Genomic DNA, 15,493 nt, shown 5'->3' on the forward strand with positions numbered 1-15,493 from the left:
GCGGCCGCAGGGGAGGCGCCATGTTGAGTGTGGCGCGCCCTGTGGCACAAGGCGGGACCAGGACGCCTGGATCCTCCCCCTTTTTGGGGAGGGGGGAGACCAGTGCGGCCCCCCGTTAATTTCCAGCCGAATTCTTTCTGCAGGGGAGGTGCCCAGGCCCTCCCCGCTTGCCCCAACACTGGTCAGGGCAAAATGGTGGGTGCCGAGGGCCGAAATGGCGTCCGCCCCTGCCTCACCCTCCCTGAGGGCTTCCTTCCCTTTCTCTCATGATTATCGCCCGTTATTATTTAATTTCCCGCCTCTTTCCTCACAGCAAATTTATTTATTAACTGAATCGCAAGCAACACACGCTGAAAAAGCTGCCGGGGTCGAGGGTGGAGGAGGAAGGAGGCCCCGCTATGGCGTTACGTGCCACCATTTGAAGGCGAAGGGCCGCCGCTGGACGTTGGTGCCGCAGCGGACCTCCCCGAGCCTGCCGTGGTAGGAGGCCACATCCTCGAGGAAGCGGCAGCGTAGGCCCAGCGGCTCCAGGAGGGAGCGGGTCCGCCGCTCCAGGCAGCATTCACCCCCCACCACGGGGCCGAAGGGTTTGGGGATGCCCAGGTCCCTGGCCAGGACGATCATGGTGACCTGCGGGGTGACACAAGGGGAGCCCGGTAGCATCAGGACCGGCTTCTCGGACTGATAAAGCCAAAGGAAAGCCGCCGGCCACCCTCCTTCGTCAGCCTCACCCCAAAATGGGGCATCGACGTGACTTTTTGCAGCTGCCCTCCCCCAGGCCTCCAAATCCATCATCATTTTCCCCCTTTTTATCATTAAAATGCACCCCACGCCTTGCAATTTCACTGCTTTGGAAGGTTTTTCACCTCAAAACAACATAGTTTAACCCAACTGCAACCAACACAAAGCCACAAAGTTGTGGTAGACCCGGGCTTATCTGAGCCTGGCTGGAGATATTCTCTTTTTCTGGGCAGCTGTAAACATTGTGCTTTTTTGGGACAACTTTGGGGACTCATCCTGGCTGAATAAGCTGTTTTTTGGAGAGGACCCGAGGAGCGGGGACCCCCCTCACCATGTTGGGGAAGTACGGCACGGCTTTGCCCTGCTTGTCGAGCTTGAAGAGGGCCGGCAGGTCGACAATGTCCTCCTCCGTCAACCCCAGCTCCTTCTTGAGAATGTCCCTGTTCCAGTCGATGCAGCACTGGACGGGATGGAGAAAAGCAGGTCGAGGCGGGGGACAGAGGTGGGCACGGTCCCCAAAACCATCTCACGCAGGAGGATAGCCAAAACGCAACACCTCCCCTTCAGGGTTTGCACTACCCTGGGGTGGTGATTGCAAGAAATATGGGTTATTACCGGAAATATCGGTTATTACCTGGACATACTGGTTCTGCCGCACCAGGATGTCGTTGGAAAGGACCTTGTTAATGGTGACCCGTTTCGTGTCTGTCCCCGAGTACCCTGCAAATGCAAACCCCTGTCAAAATGAAGCGGCACTGGTAGGAGCCTGGCTTAAAACAGGGCACAGAGATGGGAAAAAACCCCCAACCAAATCCCGATTCCCTGAGCTTGGGGTTAAGACTGCTGGGAGTCCCAGTTCTTAGTTTATTGGGAAACTGGGTGGGAGGAAAACCTCTGCCCCTTGGAACGAGCGTTGGAAAGGTCCTATCATCCACCCTCCTGCCCACAGGAATCGTTACCTCCTGAATTTCTCCATTCAGCTCCATAAAACCAGAGCTACTGCTTCCACCCCTTGATTTGGGACGGCCGGGTCCTGGGCAGGCGGCAGTGACCCAGAGGGACCCGCGGAGGTATGGAGATCTTCCCCCACCCCCAATTAAAGGGTGCCCAAACTGGCAGCCAAAACATCATTGCTGCAGGGAGGGAAGGGCAAGCGAGAAAAAATGGTGCTAATTTGGGGTGACGCGAGAGTCCCCCGGTTGTTCCCACTCCATGCTGGAGCTCTGCTGGCATTTACAGAGATGCTCCATCCCACCAAGCAAGCATCCCCTCCATGCAGAGGGCTTTATCCCTCCCGTCCCACTCACTTTCCCAAAATAGGGCTTGAGGAGGCTGGGTATGGTGGGCAGGCATCCCGCTTGCCAGCCGTGAAGGGCAACCGGGTGGGAAAAGGTCCCCACGTCCCCCCGATACCCGCACGTCGGTCAGGCGCTGCCGCCCTCGAGCCGGCTGCTCTGTGGGGTGGCTCCGGCTGTCTCAGCCGACATCAAAGCTCGGCCGAAGCTGCCCGCTGTCCCCTTGCCTTTGAACATGGTGGCTTCACCCTGGCCCTCCTTCTGCTTCTCCCGAAAGAGCTTGTAGCACGCCGCGGGGCTGGCCATCAACATCCGAAATCGCTGGGGCAAGACAAAGAGGGAGAGCGGTCACCAAAAGTGGCTTATCTGAAGCTTTGGGGGACCTCAGGGGCTTATTTTTGCAAGGAACCTGAGCTTAAACTCTTAAAATTAGGCGTCTTTGCTGTTGTTTAGTGCCTTTTTTAACGCAGTGCTGAGGGGATATGTCCGAATGAGGTGCGGTGATTTACGCTGTTGGCAAATACCCACCAAACCGCCCCCGAGGGGTTAAACCGCTGCTGGGACAGGGAGGAAAACTGCAGCCTGGCTGCAGCTGGGTCCAATCCTGCCCACCCCAGGTGGGGTATATAAACCCCCGGGGGGGTGTTTGCTGAAGGTTTGGGTGAGCTGAGGTGGTGAGTGAGGAATGCTGCTGCTGTCTAGGTTGGGGTTTTTTTTGTTTGTTTCTGGGCTGGCATTGCAGAGGTTTGGGTGAGCTGAGGTGGTGAGTGGGGAATGCTGCTGCTGTCTAGGTTGGGTTGGTTTGGTTTTTTGTTTGTTTCTGGGCTGGCATTGCAATACAGGGGGGAGGATGGAACAAGCGAATAATCATGCTCTCGCTTCCTCAGAAGCAGCCAGAGATCACTATTAAGCTAATCTCATGGGAATTGTGAATTTGTGGGGTCTGAGCCCCGTGTGTGTCCTGGCTTGCTTCCCACCAGCAGAAATGGTCTCCTTGCTCCCCAGTGGAGTGCGGGAGGCTGCTTGCTGTGGTCTTGACGGCATCTCTTACAAGGGGCTTAGCACAGCCCCGGGGAGGGCAAAAGCACTGTGGGGAGGGTGTGTGTGCATAAATACTCCTTTTCTGAACCGTCCAGGTCAAGGCATGATGTCCCCAGGGGGAAAAGTCTTGTGTCAGAAGCAGTAAAAACCATGACAGAGGAACAAGCTAGCTTCTGAAAACATCTGGGAGATGCTGAGCAGCTGTGAGCCCTGGCCAGCCCATGTGAATATTGAGGTTTAAATTTCTTGGACTACCTCTGCAGGCATCTTTTTTTCTTCTATCTGTGTTGATTATTAGCTAAGAAAGTCCCTTTTTGTGTTCAGAGCCCTCATTTTGGGGACAGGGATGAGAACCCAAGCAAATAACTGGCTGGGACTGTCAAGGAATGGAGCTTTGGGGTTTTCCCTAGAGGTGCCGTAATGGGATTAGCTGCTCAGAAGAGAAACCACGGAGCAGCATGGGGTTTTGGGGTACCTTTGCATCAGAGGTGGGCACAAAAGTGACGAACTCATCGACGTGGCCCACGGACAGCCAGTCAGAGTAGAGCTCCACGGGAGCCTGCACTTGCTGGGCGTAGAGGAAATCCCGCACCACTCTGGTCATTCTCCTCCCTGCGGATCTGAGGGCAGAATACCCCCGAGAGAGGCAATAAGGGGAATAAATATTTATGCAGCAATAGGTACATACACATAAATTACTGTCAAGGTGGAGGAAAGAAAGGAGGGTGCAAATATGAAGGCAGAAATTGGGTGCACCCACTCCATGGAGTACCAGACTTGCAGCTGGCCAGGGAATGGCTAATTAAGGCCCTTAATGTGATTTTTTGCATGATATTTAGGGGTGATCGTGGTTCCTTTGCTCCCCAACATGTGGGTTTCCCATCTCTTACGTGGGGAAGCTGCTGCCGATGAGGATCCTCCCCAGGGGATACTCCTTCCCTGCCACGGTCACAGGTGGACTGACCTCCAGGTTGCCGAAGGAGTCGAGACTGGTGATGGCTTCGAAGAGGGGCTCTCTGGTCACGTAGCCAAAGTCGGGGCCCTGGGGAAAGAGAAATCGCCGTGGGCTTTGCCCTGAGTCCCCCCCTGCCTTCGTGCCTTTGCTTTTATCCCTCCTGCTGGGCTCAGACCTGCTCCAGTGGGTAAAAATATCACGAGTGAAGCCTGTCCATGGATGGGGAGAGGCTAAAGGAAAGGCACGAAGATAAAGGTCTCTGGGTCATCTGGGGTCAGTAATAAATGGCAAGTGCCAGGGGCAGAGCTGGGGCATTGAGCTGGGGAGAGATCTCCTCTGCTATCCTGCAGCCAATGTTTAAGTGTCCGCATTAAGCTAATTAGGTGCTGGGGGAGCCCCAAAGCTGAGTTTCTGGATGGCTGTTGTTGAGTGAGATGAACTTCAGCCCCTGAGGGTAAATCCACCCCAGGTGTAAGAGCCACCCGAAGGGCTGTACTTCACTTAAATCCTATTTAAGCCCTGATTTTCAGGACTTAATATATCTGGGATTTAAGGCGTTGTGCATGCAGGGGTAATTGGTTGTGATGTGCCAGGGTCAAATGCCTGAGGGAGAGATTACAATGTTAAAAACGGGGCAAAAATGAGAGTGGTGGGACAAAAATCCTTCCTTGAACCTGTCCTTGCTCTTTAGGTCAAGTCAAGCTCATGACGATCCCCGGGACAAGATCAGGTATGTGTTGGGTTTGCAATAAATCCCAATCACTTATTAGTGTTGGGTTTCCTTAGGGGTAAACTAAATATACAGGTCGGTAAATATGAGCAGGGAGACCTTGAGGGTGCATGATTATGATCTAGAAGTTGCTTTTTTTTTTTTAATTGAGGGTGTTTGGAGAAGCAGGGAGCTGCTGCTGCCTTTCCCTAAGGCGCCCCGTGCATTTTTGGGGTGCATATCTGGAGGATGACTGGGGGTCAGATCCTTTCCCGGGGTGCTGCGGGAGGGACTGACACCTGCTCTCAGCTTATTTCAGTTTAATAAACCATGGAGTTGGTATGGTTTCATGGATCTTTCATTGCTTTCCGAAGCAACAGAGAGGGGCTTCATTTTTCCCATGTGAGCATTGCATAATTGCAAAGAGGTTTCTTTTCCTGTTTAGCCTTTCTGGAAAGGAACTTCTATTATCAGTCATCCTGCATGAACAATGATACCACCAAACTCTGAGGAAGTTCTAGGTTAAACTCATCCTACCTCAATGGGATAAGAAAATGACAGTGACATCCCTCAGCCAACACACACAAGGCGCTGGTTCATCCCAGGTTTGCGGGTCGCATCCAAGTCCTATCAGTTCCAGATTGATTTTGAGGGGCTAATTCCCTCTCGTGTCCTTTTTCCCTGGCCCAGGGTCCCAGCGGCTTAGGGCTTGGCCAGGGCGAGAGGAGGACCTGTGTGTGTTGCGTTTGGCTAAATATTCCTAGCTGGAAAATGAGATTGGAAAGATAGGAGTGGGGATTAGGGGAGGCTCCAAAGCAGAAATTGGAGGATAATGTGTTAGCACCTCCAAAGGCTGAAATTGCTTCTCTAAATATGAAGCAAAGCAATTCCTAAAGAGGGCAGATAGGAGCGGTTACCCGGTTTATTTGCGAAGGAGCGGATCAGTGCGCTATTCCCATCCTGCCTGATGAATCTGGGACTGCATGTCTTCATTTCAGGCATGAGAAATGATGTATTTCAACGCTTTTGAAAGCGCTTACCCTTTCCCAAAGTGACGTGCATCAAAAAAAAAGTGAGCTGTCTTCCCATTACTGTCAGAGAAGACCAGGGCTGAGGCTGCTGCCAGGGCCTGGCTGGGTGTATGGGCAGAGATTTGGTGGCTACTTGAGGATGTCCTGCCCTTTCTGCATGGCGATATCTCAAAGGGATCGGTCAGTCCATCTTTTTCCCATGCTTGTCTTCGCTGGCTTCTCCCAAAATGCCCTGGCCAGGGTCACTGCTCTCCCAGGCAGCTTTCTTTGCATGCCCTGCCTGCAGCTGGCCCTTTGCCTTGGCAGAGAAGCCCCACAGGGATGTTTTTGGCAGCTGGCTGCATCTTGCTCTCTTCTGAGCCAGTAAATTGACCCCTCTCACACTTTCCTTTCCTCTCCTGCTTGGGAGCTGCTGCGTATTCACAGGCGCAGAGGAGGAAAGGAAAAACCAGCCCATTGCTCAGACATTCAGCGTGAAGAAATCCATTCCTGTCCCAGAGCTTGGCAGGAGTCCTTTGTTCCCGGAGGCATGAGGTCCTCCTTGCCCCTCTCATCCATAATAGGGATAAAAGGGTTTCCAGATGGCTGGGATGTGGATTAGGCTCTGATCCTTGGTTTGAGGGGGGGGTGAGGCTGTTGGTGCCCTCCCAGCTGGTAATATCTCCATGGAGTTGCATGTGGAGGTGTTAAACTCTCATTTTTAAGGCAATTCATCGTAGGGCCTCCAAGGAGCCAAGTGCAAGCAGGGTTTTAGGAGTGGTGAAATACGCTAAGCGTAAAAACCTGCAAGCTGCTCCTCAGGCAATGCAAGCGACCGTCCTGCTCTTACCAGCAGCTTCTTGATGGGGAATTGCTCCAGCCCTCCATCTCGAGGGGAGTCCAGCACCACCGGGAAGCTTTTGTGGGGAGCGTGGGTGTAGCCAAACTCAATCTCATCCTAAAGAAGGGAGGAAAACCCGCATGAGGCACATCAGCAGGGAGGGGAAGCTTTGCCCCCTCTCCAGCGCCCACCTACCTGCATCCAGCGGTCCCCACGGTTGATGTAGCCGAAGCAAACCTTCAGCTCACAGCCAGCCTTGTTCACCAGGTGTTTTATCTCCTTGATGAAGAGGTAGTTGTCCTTCATGCTGGGAAAGCGGATAGCAGGAGGGAAGGGGATGAAGGGCAGATGGAGGATGGATATTCCCCGCAGGCAGCTGCCTTTCCCTCTGCCCATCACCTCCCCAGCCTGTCTTGGTGACCTCCAGGGAGACTGTGGGGCTGATGTTGATTTGGCTGGGAAGGCATCATCCCTTGGCCTTTACCTGCAGATGAAGACGTTCACCGGTGCCAAAGTGTTGGGGGTCATGATCCATGGTGCTACCCTGAACACTACTGTGTCGGTGAAGATTGGTGTATGGGGGATACCCTGGGGGAGGCAAGCAGAAATTGTGGACTTCCCATACCCTGTTTACCACTATTCCCCCCAAATACCCTTCCCTTGAGGTAATTTTTGGGGTAAATTAGTGGGGACCGCTCTCCATTCAATCCCCATCCCCTTCTCCGTGCCCCTCAGGCTGTTGCACCCCTTCCCCGGAGCCCCCAGACCTCAGCCAGGGTCTCCAGGAGGCTGACATGGATGGAGACCAGCCCGGGGAAGGTGTCGTCGGGAAAGCGGAGCCCCTCGACGAAGAAGTCGAGCTCGGCAGCCCCACCGGTGTATTGCACGGTGTGGTACAGCTTCCTCCGGCCCAGCACGTGGACGTAGCGCTGCCCAAAGAAGGGGTCTGCAAGAAGAGAAAGGGGAAGGTGGGTAATTTCCAAAATTTCAGTGGTGGTTTCCAACCTATTTTGCTTGTATGCAAGGAGGTACCACAGTCCCTCTGTGCTGGAGCTTCTCTGCCTCTGTGGGTGGATACAACTTCATCTGACAGAAGTACCTTAAGACAGGAGCTAAGGGGCTTGCAATTTTGCAGTTATGCACAAGAAGGGTGGGGAAAAATGTCTCAGCCTTTCCTTGGATGGGGCAGTCATTGAGAAGATGTTTTCATGGGGCTTCTGCCCTTGCAGCCCCCTCTGACCTGCCATGGGATGACAATGCCACCAACCCTCCTGCTGACAGACTGCTTCTGCACGGAGGGACAAGACCAAGCTACTTAATGGCATGTTTCTGGCCTGGATGAGGACTTTTGGTCCCAGGGAATAAATCACTGTGCCCACAACAAGGAACAAGGAGGGGAAAATGTGTTGTAGAGCATGTTGTCATCATGGATAAAGCATCTGGGTGTCAGGACATGTGGGTTTCTTTTTTGCTACTCCTTTGCTGGATGACCTTGGATAAATGGCTTTATGGCCCTGTGCCTCTGCTTGTTAATCTCTAAAGTTTTCCAATTGATTGAGAAGAGAGAATATTCAACACTGGAAAAATTTGGAGAAGGGATGCTGAGGGCATGATTTGCTTCAGAAGTGCCGTTTGAAGAGCATGGACAGGACGAGGTCAGAGACGGAAAGAAAAGAGCTTGCAGGGATCTGAAAAGCGCCACGAATGAGGAGGAAGGGGCAGAGGAGGAGGTGAGGAAGGACTTACTCTGCACATGAAAGACCCCAACTTTGTCGGCGTTGGAGACAGGAATATAGAGAACGATTTCGTACCCCCGGGGCAGGCGCTGTGGCCCTTCGGTCCTCAAGACCATCTGAGACATGTCCAGCAAATCTGGGGTGCAACCAAAAAAAAAAAAAAAATTGGGTGATGGGTGGTCGCACCATGCAGCTCTGGCCAGCTTGCATGCTCCCTCCTGGGCTTTCCATCTCCCATGCCAAGAAATCTGCTCTTCCCTTGCTACCAGCCTTTGCAAGCTGGAAAAACAACCTGTGGTTCTGCTAATAAAGCTTGTGGCTTTTGCTTTGAAACAAATGCCCTTTTTTTTTTTTCCTCCCACAGCCCTGGCACAGCCGGTCCCTGGCCTCAAAGTGGATGGGCACTGGCTCTGCGTGGTTTTAGTTTTCCAGGAACAGGCTGGTGTATCCCTGGCTGCTGGCCACATGCCTCGCCCTGAGCTCCTTTCACCCATGCGAGGCATCCCTGGGCCAAGCTCTGCTGTCAGTGGCACCTCTGCTATTTTTCTGGCTGTGCTTCATGCCCCTGCTTGACCGCAATTAGTTTGCATGGCAATGAAAAAAAAAAAAATCCCCATGTGGGAAGCTTACTCAGCAGCTTGGTGGAGAGCAGCTCATGGGCAGCCGGCTCCCAAGCCAAATTTCATCTCCAAAAAGGTTAAAGAGGGGGAATAACAGAGCATTTTTTGCTTTATATGATTTTTTTTTTGGAAGCTGTGTTACCTTCTTTGCTGAATGCCCTTTCGTCGTTGCAGTCCGATGCTGGAGTGAAGGGGCTCTCCTTGTCGCAGCTGACGAGCAGGATGGCCCCGTGTCCCTCAGGACCCCAGGTCCAGCTTGCCTAAAACACCCCGCTGGGGCTTAGCGAGCTCAAGCTCTTGCAAGCCCATGGACTTTCTGTGCAGTGGAAGAGGCTGAATTACCTTGTTGGGGTTGTTCTTCTCCACCACGCCGTCCCGATCCGCGTCGACGTCCAGAGAGATCCCTGGATGGGCAGACCCCACCATCATCCCAGGGTTGGGTGGGTGCTGGAAGCTGTTTACCTTCTTTGCTGAATGCCCTTTCGTCGTTGCAGTCCGATGCTGGAGTGAAGGGGCTCTCCTTGTCGCAGCTGACGAGCAGGATGGCCCCGTGTCCCTCAGGACCCCAGGTCCAGCTTGCCTAAAACACCCCGCTGGGGCTTAGCGAGCTCAAGCTCTTGCAAGCCCATGGACTTTCTGTGCAGTGGAAGAGGCTGAATTACCTTGTTGGGGTTGTTCTTCTCCACCACGCCGTCCCGATCCGCGTCGACGTCCAGAGAGATCCCTGGATGGGCAGACCCCACCATCATCCCAGGGTTGGGTGGGTGCAAAAGGCCCCCAGACCCAGCAAACCTGGGTCCATCTCTGCCCCCACATCAAAACATCCCACTCCAAGGGACCGAAGGGTTGAAGAGGGATTGCTGTGTTGCGGAAGCCTTCATACTCACCGATGCCAGTGAGGAAGACCCCGGCTTGGTTGATGGGCTGCCCTCCCTCTGCGTAAAAGCTGACGGTTACCTGCAAACCCCCAAATCCCTGGTTGGGGAAGGATGCTCTCCCTCCGTGGAGGTCCCACACTCCAGCACCCCACTTCTCACCTTGTTATCGTTGACCTCAGTGCTGGCCCGGCTCATGCTGAACCTCAGGACCGTCCCCTCGTCCAGTGGCCACCGTGTCCCGCTGCTGGGGGCTGACCCGACCTCTGCTCGGCCCCGGCACGCCACCTCCACGCTCACCCCCTCTGTGTGCTTCACACCAAAGGAGACCGCCCCGGCTGGGGCCGCCCTGCCAAAAACACGCCGTACTTTGAGAGGTTTGCACTGAAAACACCCGGTTCTCCCTGCAATTAATTTCACTGCCCAAAACACAGCCGAGACTGGGCACGCTGGCGTCTCCATGCTCACCGCTGGCACCTTTCTGCCCTTTCCTCCCTGCCTGGGAATGCTTGAAGTGTCTTTTTTCTTTTTAGGGCAGAACGTGCTACTTTAGCAAAATGAGTCTATTTTGTAGCCATTGGTGCAGATTACGATCTATAATAATCACAGCCAAAGCACTCAGTGCTGCTGGAACTGAACTTGGGTTTGCAATTCAATGGAGAAATCTGTGTTTATTTTCCAGCTGAGACAAACCTGGTATTTAACAGCTCATCGTAATGGTGTGGCAACCCAGCTGAGAGACCTTACCATGGGAAACTCTAATTTTCAGGGTGATTTTATTCAACCCTGAAGCAGCTGGTGTTGCACTGCTCCCAGGTTGATGTGCCGTTGCTTTTCTCCAGCTGCTCCGTGCATCCCCTTCCCCTCTCCTGGCTCCTTGTCCCTAATTTCCCTGTCTTTCCAGGGTTATTATTTTTGGGATGCTTACGGCTCCCGAGGTGCAGGCTCTGTTTGAGCATGCGTGCTCCCGACACCTGAGAGCTTGTGCTGTATTACAGTTACAGCATCATTTATTGGGTTTCTGGGTGCTGGCAGCCCTGCCAAACCCTCACCGGGGGGGGAGAGGAAATCTGAGTGCTTGTTTGCTGCTGCCTGGGTGTTTCTTAAATTGTTAAATTACATTTAATTATGCATGGAAAAACTGGTTTGGTTTCCTTGTTTCTGGGTTTTGGGAATCCCACCGGGAGGAGATTTGACCCGGAGAGATGCCGGATGAGTTGTAACTGCGCTCCTTGGCTTGAATATTGAGGGTGAGATTTGCAAAAGCAGCAAAGACCAGAATTAACCATGAAATGAGCTTTTAAACTTTTTCCTTTGGGGGGTATCTTGCAGTGCAGCATTAGGTTGGCTTTAGGGGTGCAGGGCTGGTGTTGTGGGGACTTGCATGCCTTCCCAGGACGCTGCTTGGTCACTAGATCTTGTTTTCCTTCCCTCTCCCAGCTGCATCCCCTCCTTTGCAGTCCGTCCCGCAGCTCCTGCTCATCCCTCCGCTCCCCAGCAGCTTTCCGAGATGACACTGGATCTGTGACCGCAAATGGATCAGACCCATCGCTGTCGCAGACCCCGGGTAAATACCATATCGTGTAAACGCGGATGCTTGAAGCTTTCCTGGGACTCGTGCAGATTTGCAAAGCCCAGGGAGGATTTTGCCCACAAATTGCATTAAATCACAGCATGAGGGCCGTGGGTTTTGGGGGGGCAGAAGGAAAAATGAGGAGGGGGGATTTGCAGAAGGAGGAACAGGGGGGTAAAGGCGAGGAGAAAGGTGGAAGTGCAGAAACGGAGGGAGGAAGGGGAGTGTTGGGGGCATCGCACTCACCCATAGACGTCCGCGGAGATGTGGGTGCCCAGCACGCACAGGGCCTCGATGCGGTTCCCATGCTGCAGCCGGAGCGTGCGTTCCCCCAGCATCTCCCTGCGCACCAGTCCGGATGCCCCGACGATGGGCACGTGCACCCTTCCCCACCTGCTGCGGGTGGCACTGAGCCCCCAGGCAGCACCCAACTGCTTCTCCTTCCTCCCCGGCACACCTCCCTCCTCCTCCTCGACTTGCCCTGGAGCAAATCAATCAGCTTTTGGAGCTTGCAAAGTTTGGGATGACAAATTTGCAGCCCCCACCCCAGTCCGAAGGGAGGGGGCGGTTGGATTGGACCCTCTAAAGCCCTGTGAAAATGATCTCCGAGGGGAGGGAAGGGATGGAGAGGGAGGACGGCTGGCCTGAAGCCCAGCCGGCTCCCAGCCCTATGCAAGGAGCTCCCTCAGCTGTCCCCAACTCCCTGTCCCTCCAGCATCTCCCCGACCCCAAACGGGGACGAGCAGCCCAATGGGGAGGTGATTTTGCAGCGCTTTGGGTTTCGGCTGGCATTTGCATCCATGGGGTATCCGCTCTTTTTTGCTCTCTAGGGAAAAGCTCTGGCTGCTCTTGGGAGGCAGAAATACAATTTCCCAGCCCTTAGGCTAGAGCAGGACACTCCTTTCTTTTTTTCCCCTGCTTATTTTCAGAGGGAAGCTGGGGAGCAAGTTGCCAACGAGGGGAAATCGGAGGTGGTTTTGCATGGTGAACCTACCACTTGCCGCACCGCACCGGAGCATGTCAGGAGCAATTGCTGCCCACACAAGCGTCTGCATTATTTATTAATATCAAGCTAAATATTCATTTTAAAACCCAAACTTCTGCTCCAGATTTTGGAAGCCACAAGCAATTAGTGAGGAGCAGAAACATTCAGGTTGATGTTCCCTATTTATATCCCTTTCGGGCTATTCTTTTTAAGTGCTCTCTTCCCTCTGTGGCTGGGGCGCAGGAAATAAGTGCAAATCTGGTTTCCCATCTGAAGTAGAACCTGGGGTTTTTTTTGCCATGACCTCAGCAAATGTGAACAAGAACTTTGCGTTGCTGAGGAAACACTTGGGAGCAGACAAAAAAAAAGGCAGTTTTGCTGCATTTCTGCACAGGCAAAAATGAGATTTGTGGCAACGGAGAGATTTTATTAAAGGCTGTAGATGTTCTCCCCGAGCAATATAAGAAACTTTGCTCCCAGACTGTGCCTTTCATAGAGCATCGTGGTCAGGGTGGCACCGCTGCTGTGCAAAACATGCTGGGGGCTCGGGTTAAATGACCCCCAGTTTAGACACCCCGACCCAGGAGCTGGCCTGTTGGCAGCTGGAAAATGTTCCTTCTGAGAAGCATCATGATTTAGCTATTTAACTGGCAGCTGGAAAAAAAAAAAAAAAAATCTGAGAAGCATCATGATTTAGCTATTTAACCCCTGCCTATTTAAACCACCCATAGTAAGAAACACTGGTGAAAGAAGGACCAGGAAGAGAAATAATTGAAAAAGAGAAAAAGATAAGCCAAAACTGCATCATGTTTGTGCAGGCGGGCTCTGTTCTCCAGCACTGTGCAAGACCTATTTTCCCCTCTTTTTTTACTCCAAAGCAGAGCCAGCAGCATCACATGGGCCGGGTGGCCTCACCTCCCTGTGCTCTCCTGAGACCTGTGGGCTGGGGAAATGGAGGTGTAAACCCAGCAGTTTGGAAGAAAACTAGCAAAAAGCAGCTGCTTTTTTTTTCCATTTTCACTTCCCAATTCCTGCACCCGAGAACTTAGTATTTCAGTTGTCAGTAAGGAAAACGTGCTATTTAAAGCCTCCTTTTCTTCAAAAAAACCAAACAAACCCAACCCCAAATCCCTCCTATCTTACAGAAAGACCCCAAGGTCACCACATCACCTGTGATTTTTTTAAAATCGGCCGGAGCATTTCTAGCTGGTCACGGGGTTTGTTTTATACATCTGTATGTAAATATAAATGTATTTATATCCCCTATGGTCCAGCTGGCGTGCTGGTGCGCGTAAAAGCCCCCAGCACTTGCCAGACAGAAGGAAACCTGTGGACCCTTAAGGGCAAGTGTTACCTGCTAGCAAATATGGGATTGAAACCTTGGTGGCTCTGGGGATTTTTGGGTGGTCCTGGGGTTTTTTGGGTGGCCCTGGCTGCCCAAGGGGCTGGGGGGGGCCGTTTCCCCCGCCACCTGCACAGGTCCTGTCTTTGAGGGATTGGCATGGAAGGAGGATGGGGTCTTTGCAAGCTTCCTGGGGGTTTTTGGAAACCAGGTTTGGTCTTTGCAAGTCTTTGGGGATCTTTAAGCCTTCTGGGGTGTCTCAAAACTTCTTGGAGTCTTTGCAAGCCTTCTGGGGTCTTTGCAAGCTTCCTGGAGACTCTGCAAACCTTTGAGGTTCTTTGCAAGCCATGCAGGGTCTTTGTAAGCTTCCTGGGTTCTTTGCAAGCCTTAGGGGTCTTTCAAAGCTTCTTGGGGCCTTTGCAAGCCTCTGGAGGTCTTTGTGGAGCCGCTGCAGCTATGCTGGCTGTGGGGAAAATACGGAATCCTTCTTGCAGAGACTTTGGCAAAGCACCCACCCATCGCAATGTCTCATTTGGGGAGGAAGGAGAGGGGCAACTGTGCTGCGGCAAGGTGGCTGAGGCACCCTCTCCATATCTGCGTCTGGTGCTGGGGACAAGTGCGAGGACCTACCTGTCCTCATCGCGGTGAAAGCCTGGGCGACTCCCCCCATGAGTTGCTAAAGAAACCTCGCTTTATGCTGCAAGAACGGGATTTTTTCAGGAGGCAAAAGTGCTATTCGTGATGCAGGCTCTGCTCTGTGCTATCAGGTGGGAGATCAAGACATGGTGAACCATCACAGGATGTATATATAGATATACACACGCACACACGTAGATGTCTGGAGGCTTGTGGTTTCTCGGCTACAGTCAATCTGGTCAGAGGAGTTCTCAGGTTTTTTTTTAAAGATCAGATCTGCCAGATTACGCTACGCTCTGCATAAACTTCCCCGCTGCCGATGGATCTCTGCCTGCCCTAATTTCAAAGACCTGGGAACAGATCCCAGCACTGGAGCTTGCAAACAACCCCGGCGAGCTGATTCCTGAGGGTTTTCATGTGCGCATCACCCAGCATTTTCTCCCTGAGGAGGACCGAGCCGGTGGGTGCAAGGGGGTTTTAAGCTCTGTGGGTGCTTGGTGAGGGGTTTTGGGGTGGTTTTGCAGCTCCCTTCCTGCAGACACGTGCCTTATTGCAAAGAGTAGGAGAGAAATGTTCCCCCCCCCGCCCCCGGCGTCCTTTCAAGCTGACCTTTCGCGTTTAGGAGGTGCAAACAGGTGCCTGTCCCAATCGAGCCACGAGGCGCTGCCCGTTCCTGCCCATTCCTGCCTGCACTGGCTTTATTTTGGAAGAGGCAGGCAGCTTCGAGGAGGCGAAACCAACCCACCGGCAAGGATGAAGGAGCTTGGGTGACGCTGAGCCCACCTGTGGCTTTATTGCTCTCCCCGGGGGAGGCATCCAGCATGCCCCAGTGAGGGAGATATTTATAGGGCGGCAAATTTAATGCAAAGCTGGGGGAGAACGTGGGCAGGGTGAGCACAGGGTGCATGCATGGCTCCAGCCCCGGGGGAAAAAAGCAGTTTTGTGGGGTGCTTTGCTCTTGGATTGCCAGGTATGAAGTCTCCCAGCAGGCAGATGCCTTTATTCTGGGGAGAAGAAAGGATGGAGGGGGATTTTTGGTGTCTTCTTACCCAGGAGAAGGTGGTTGCAAAGCCAGCTCTGACGAGTCCTGGCCATGGATGTTTTACCAGGATGGGAACTACCCTCTCTTGGGTT

The 15,493-nt window shown here is 53.1% G+C and overlaps 1 protein-coding gene across 1 annotated transcript; it reads right to left on the reverse strand.

Moving 5' to 3' along the window:
- Positions 1-396: 396 nt before the first annotated feature.
- Positions 397-11,734, reverse strand: LOC103907530 (protein-arginine deiminase type-2). The gene is made up of 16 exons (XM_009289741.1): positions 11,643-11,734; positions 9,986-10,172; positions 9,836-9,905; positions 9,611-9,672; positions 9,411-9,528; positions 8,339-8,464; positions 7,360-7,538; positions 7,077-7,180; positions 6,788-6,899; positions 6,602-6,709; positions 3,968-4,119; positions 3,553-3,697; positions 2,264-2,357; positions 1,376-1,461; positions 1,073-1,201; positions 397-630 (listed from the first exon to the last, which is right to left on the reverse strand). The coding sequence occupies exons 1-16, from the start codon at positions 11,732-11,734 to the stop codon at positions 397-399; spliced, it is 1,998 nt and encodes a 665-aa protein (XP_009288016.1).
- Between the last annotated feature and the right edge of the window lie 3,759 nt (positions 11,735-15,493).

The sequence above is a fragment of the Aptenodytes forsteri genome, unplaced genomic scaffold, assembly GCF_000699145.1.
Source record: "Aptenodytes forsteri isolate BGI_AS27 unplaced genomic scaffold, ASM69914v1 Scaffold61, whole genome shotgun sequence".
Lineage (NCBI taxonomy): Eukaryota > Metazoa > Chordata > Aves > Sphenisciformes > Spheniscidae > Aptenodytes > Aptenodytes forsteri.

Bases quoted from the DNA above. Each gene is read 5' to 3' on its own strand.
- LOC103907530 (XM_009289741.1), bottom strand. From the start codon at position 11,734: ATGCTGGGGGAACGCACGCTCCGGCTGCAGCATGGGAACCGCATCGAG. The intron at 6,900-7,076 runs GTAAAGGCCAAG...CCGCTTTCCCAG, and splicing joins GTGAACGTCTTCATCTGCAG to CATGAAGGACAACTACCTCT. The intron at 6,710-6,787 runs GTAGGTGGGCGC...TCCCTTCTTTAG, and splicing joins GTGGGGACCGCTGGATGCAG to GATGAGATTGAGTTTGGCTA.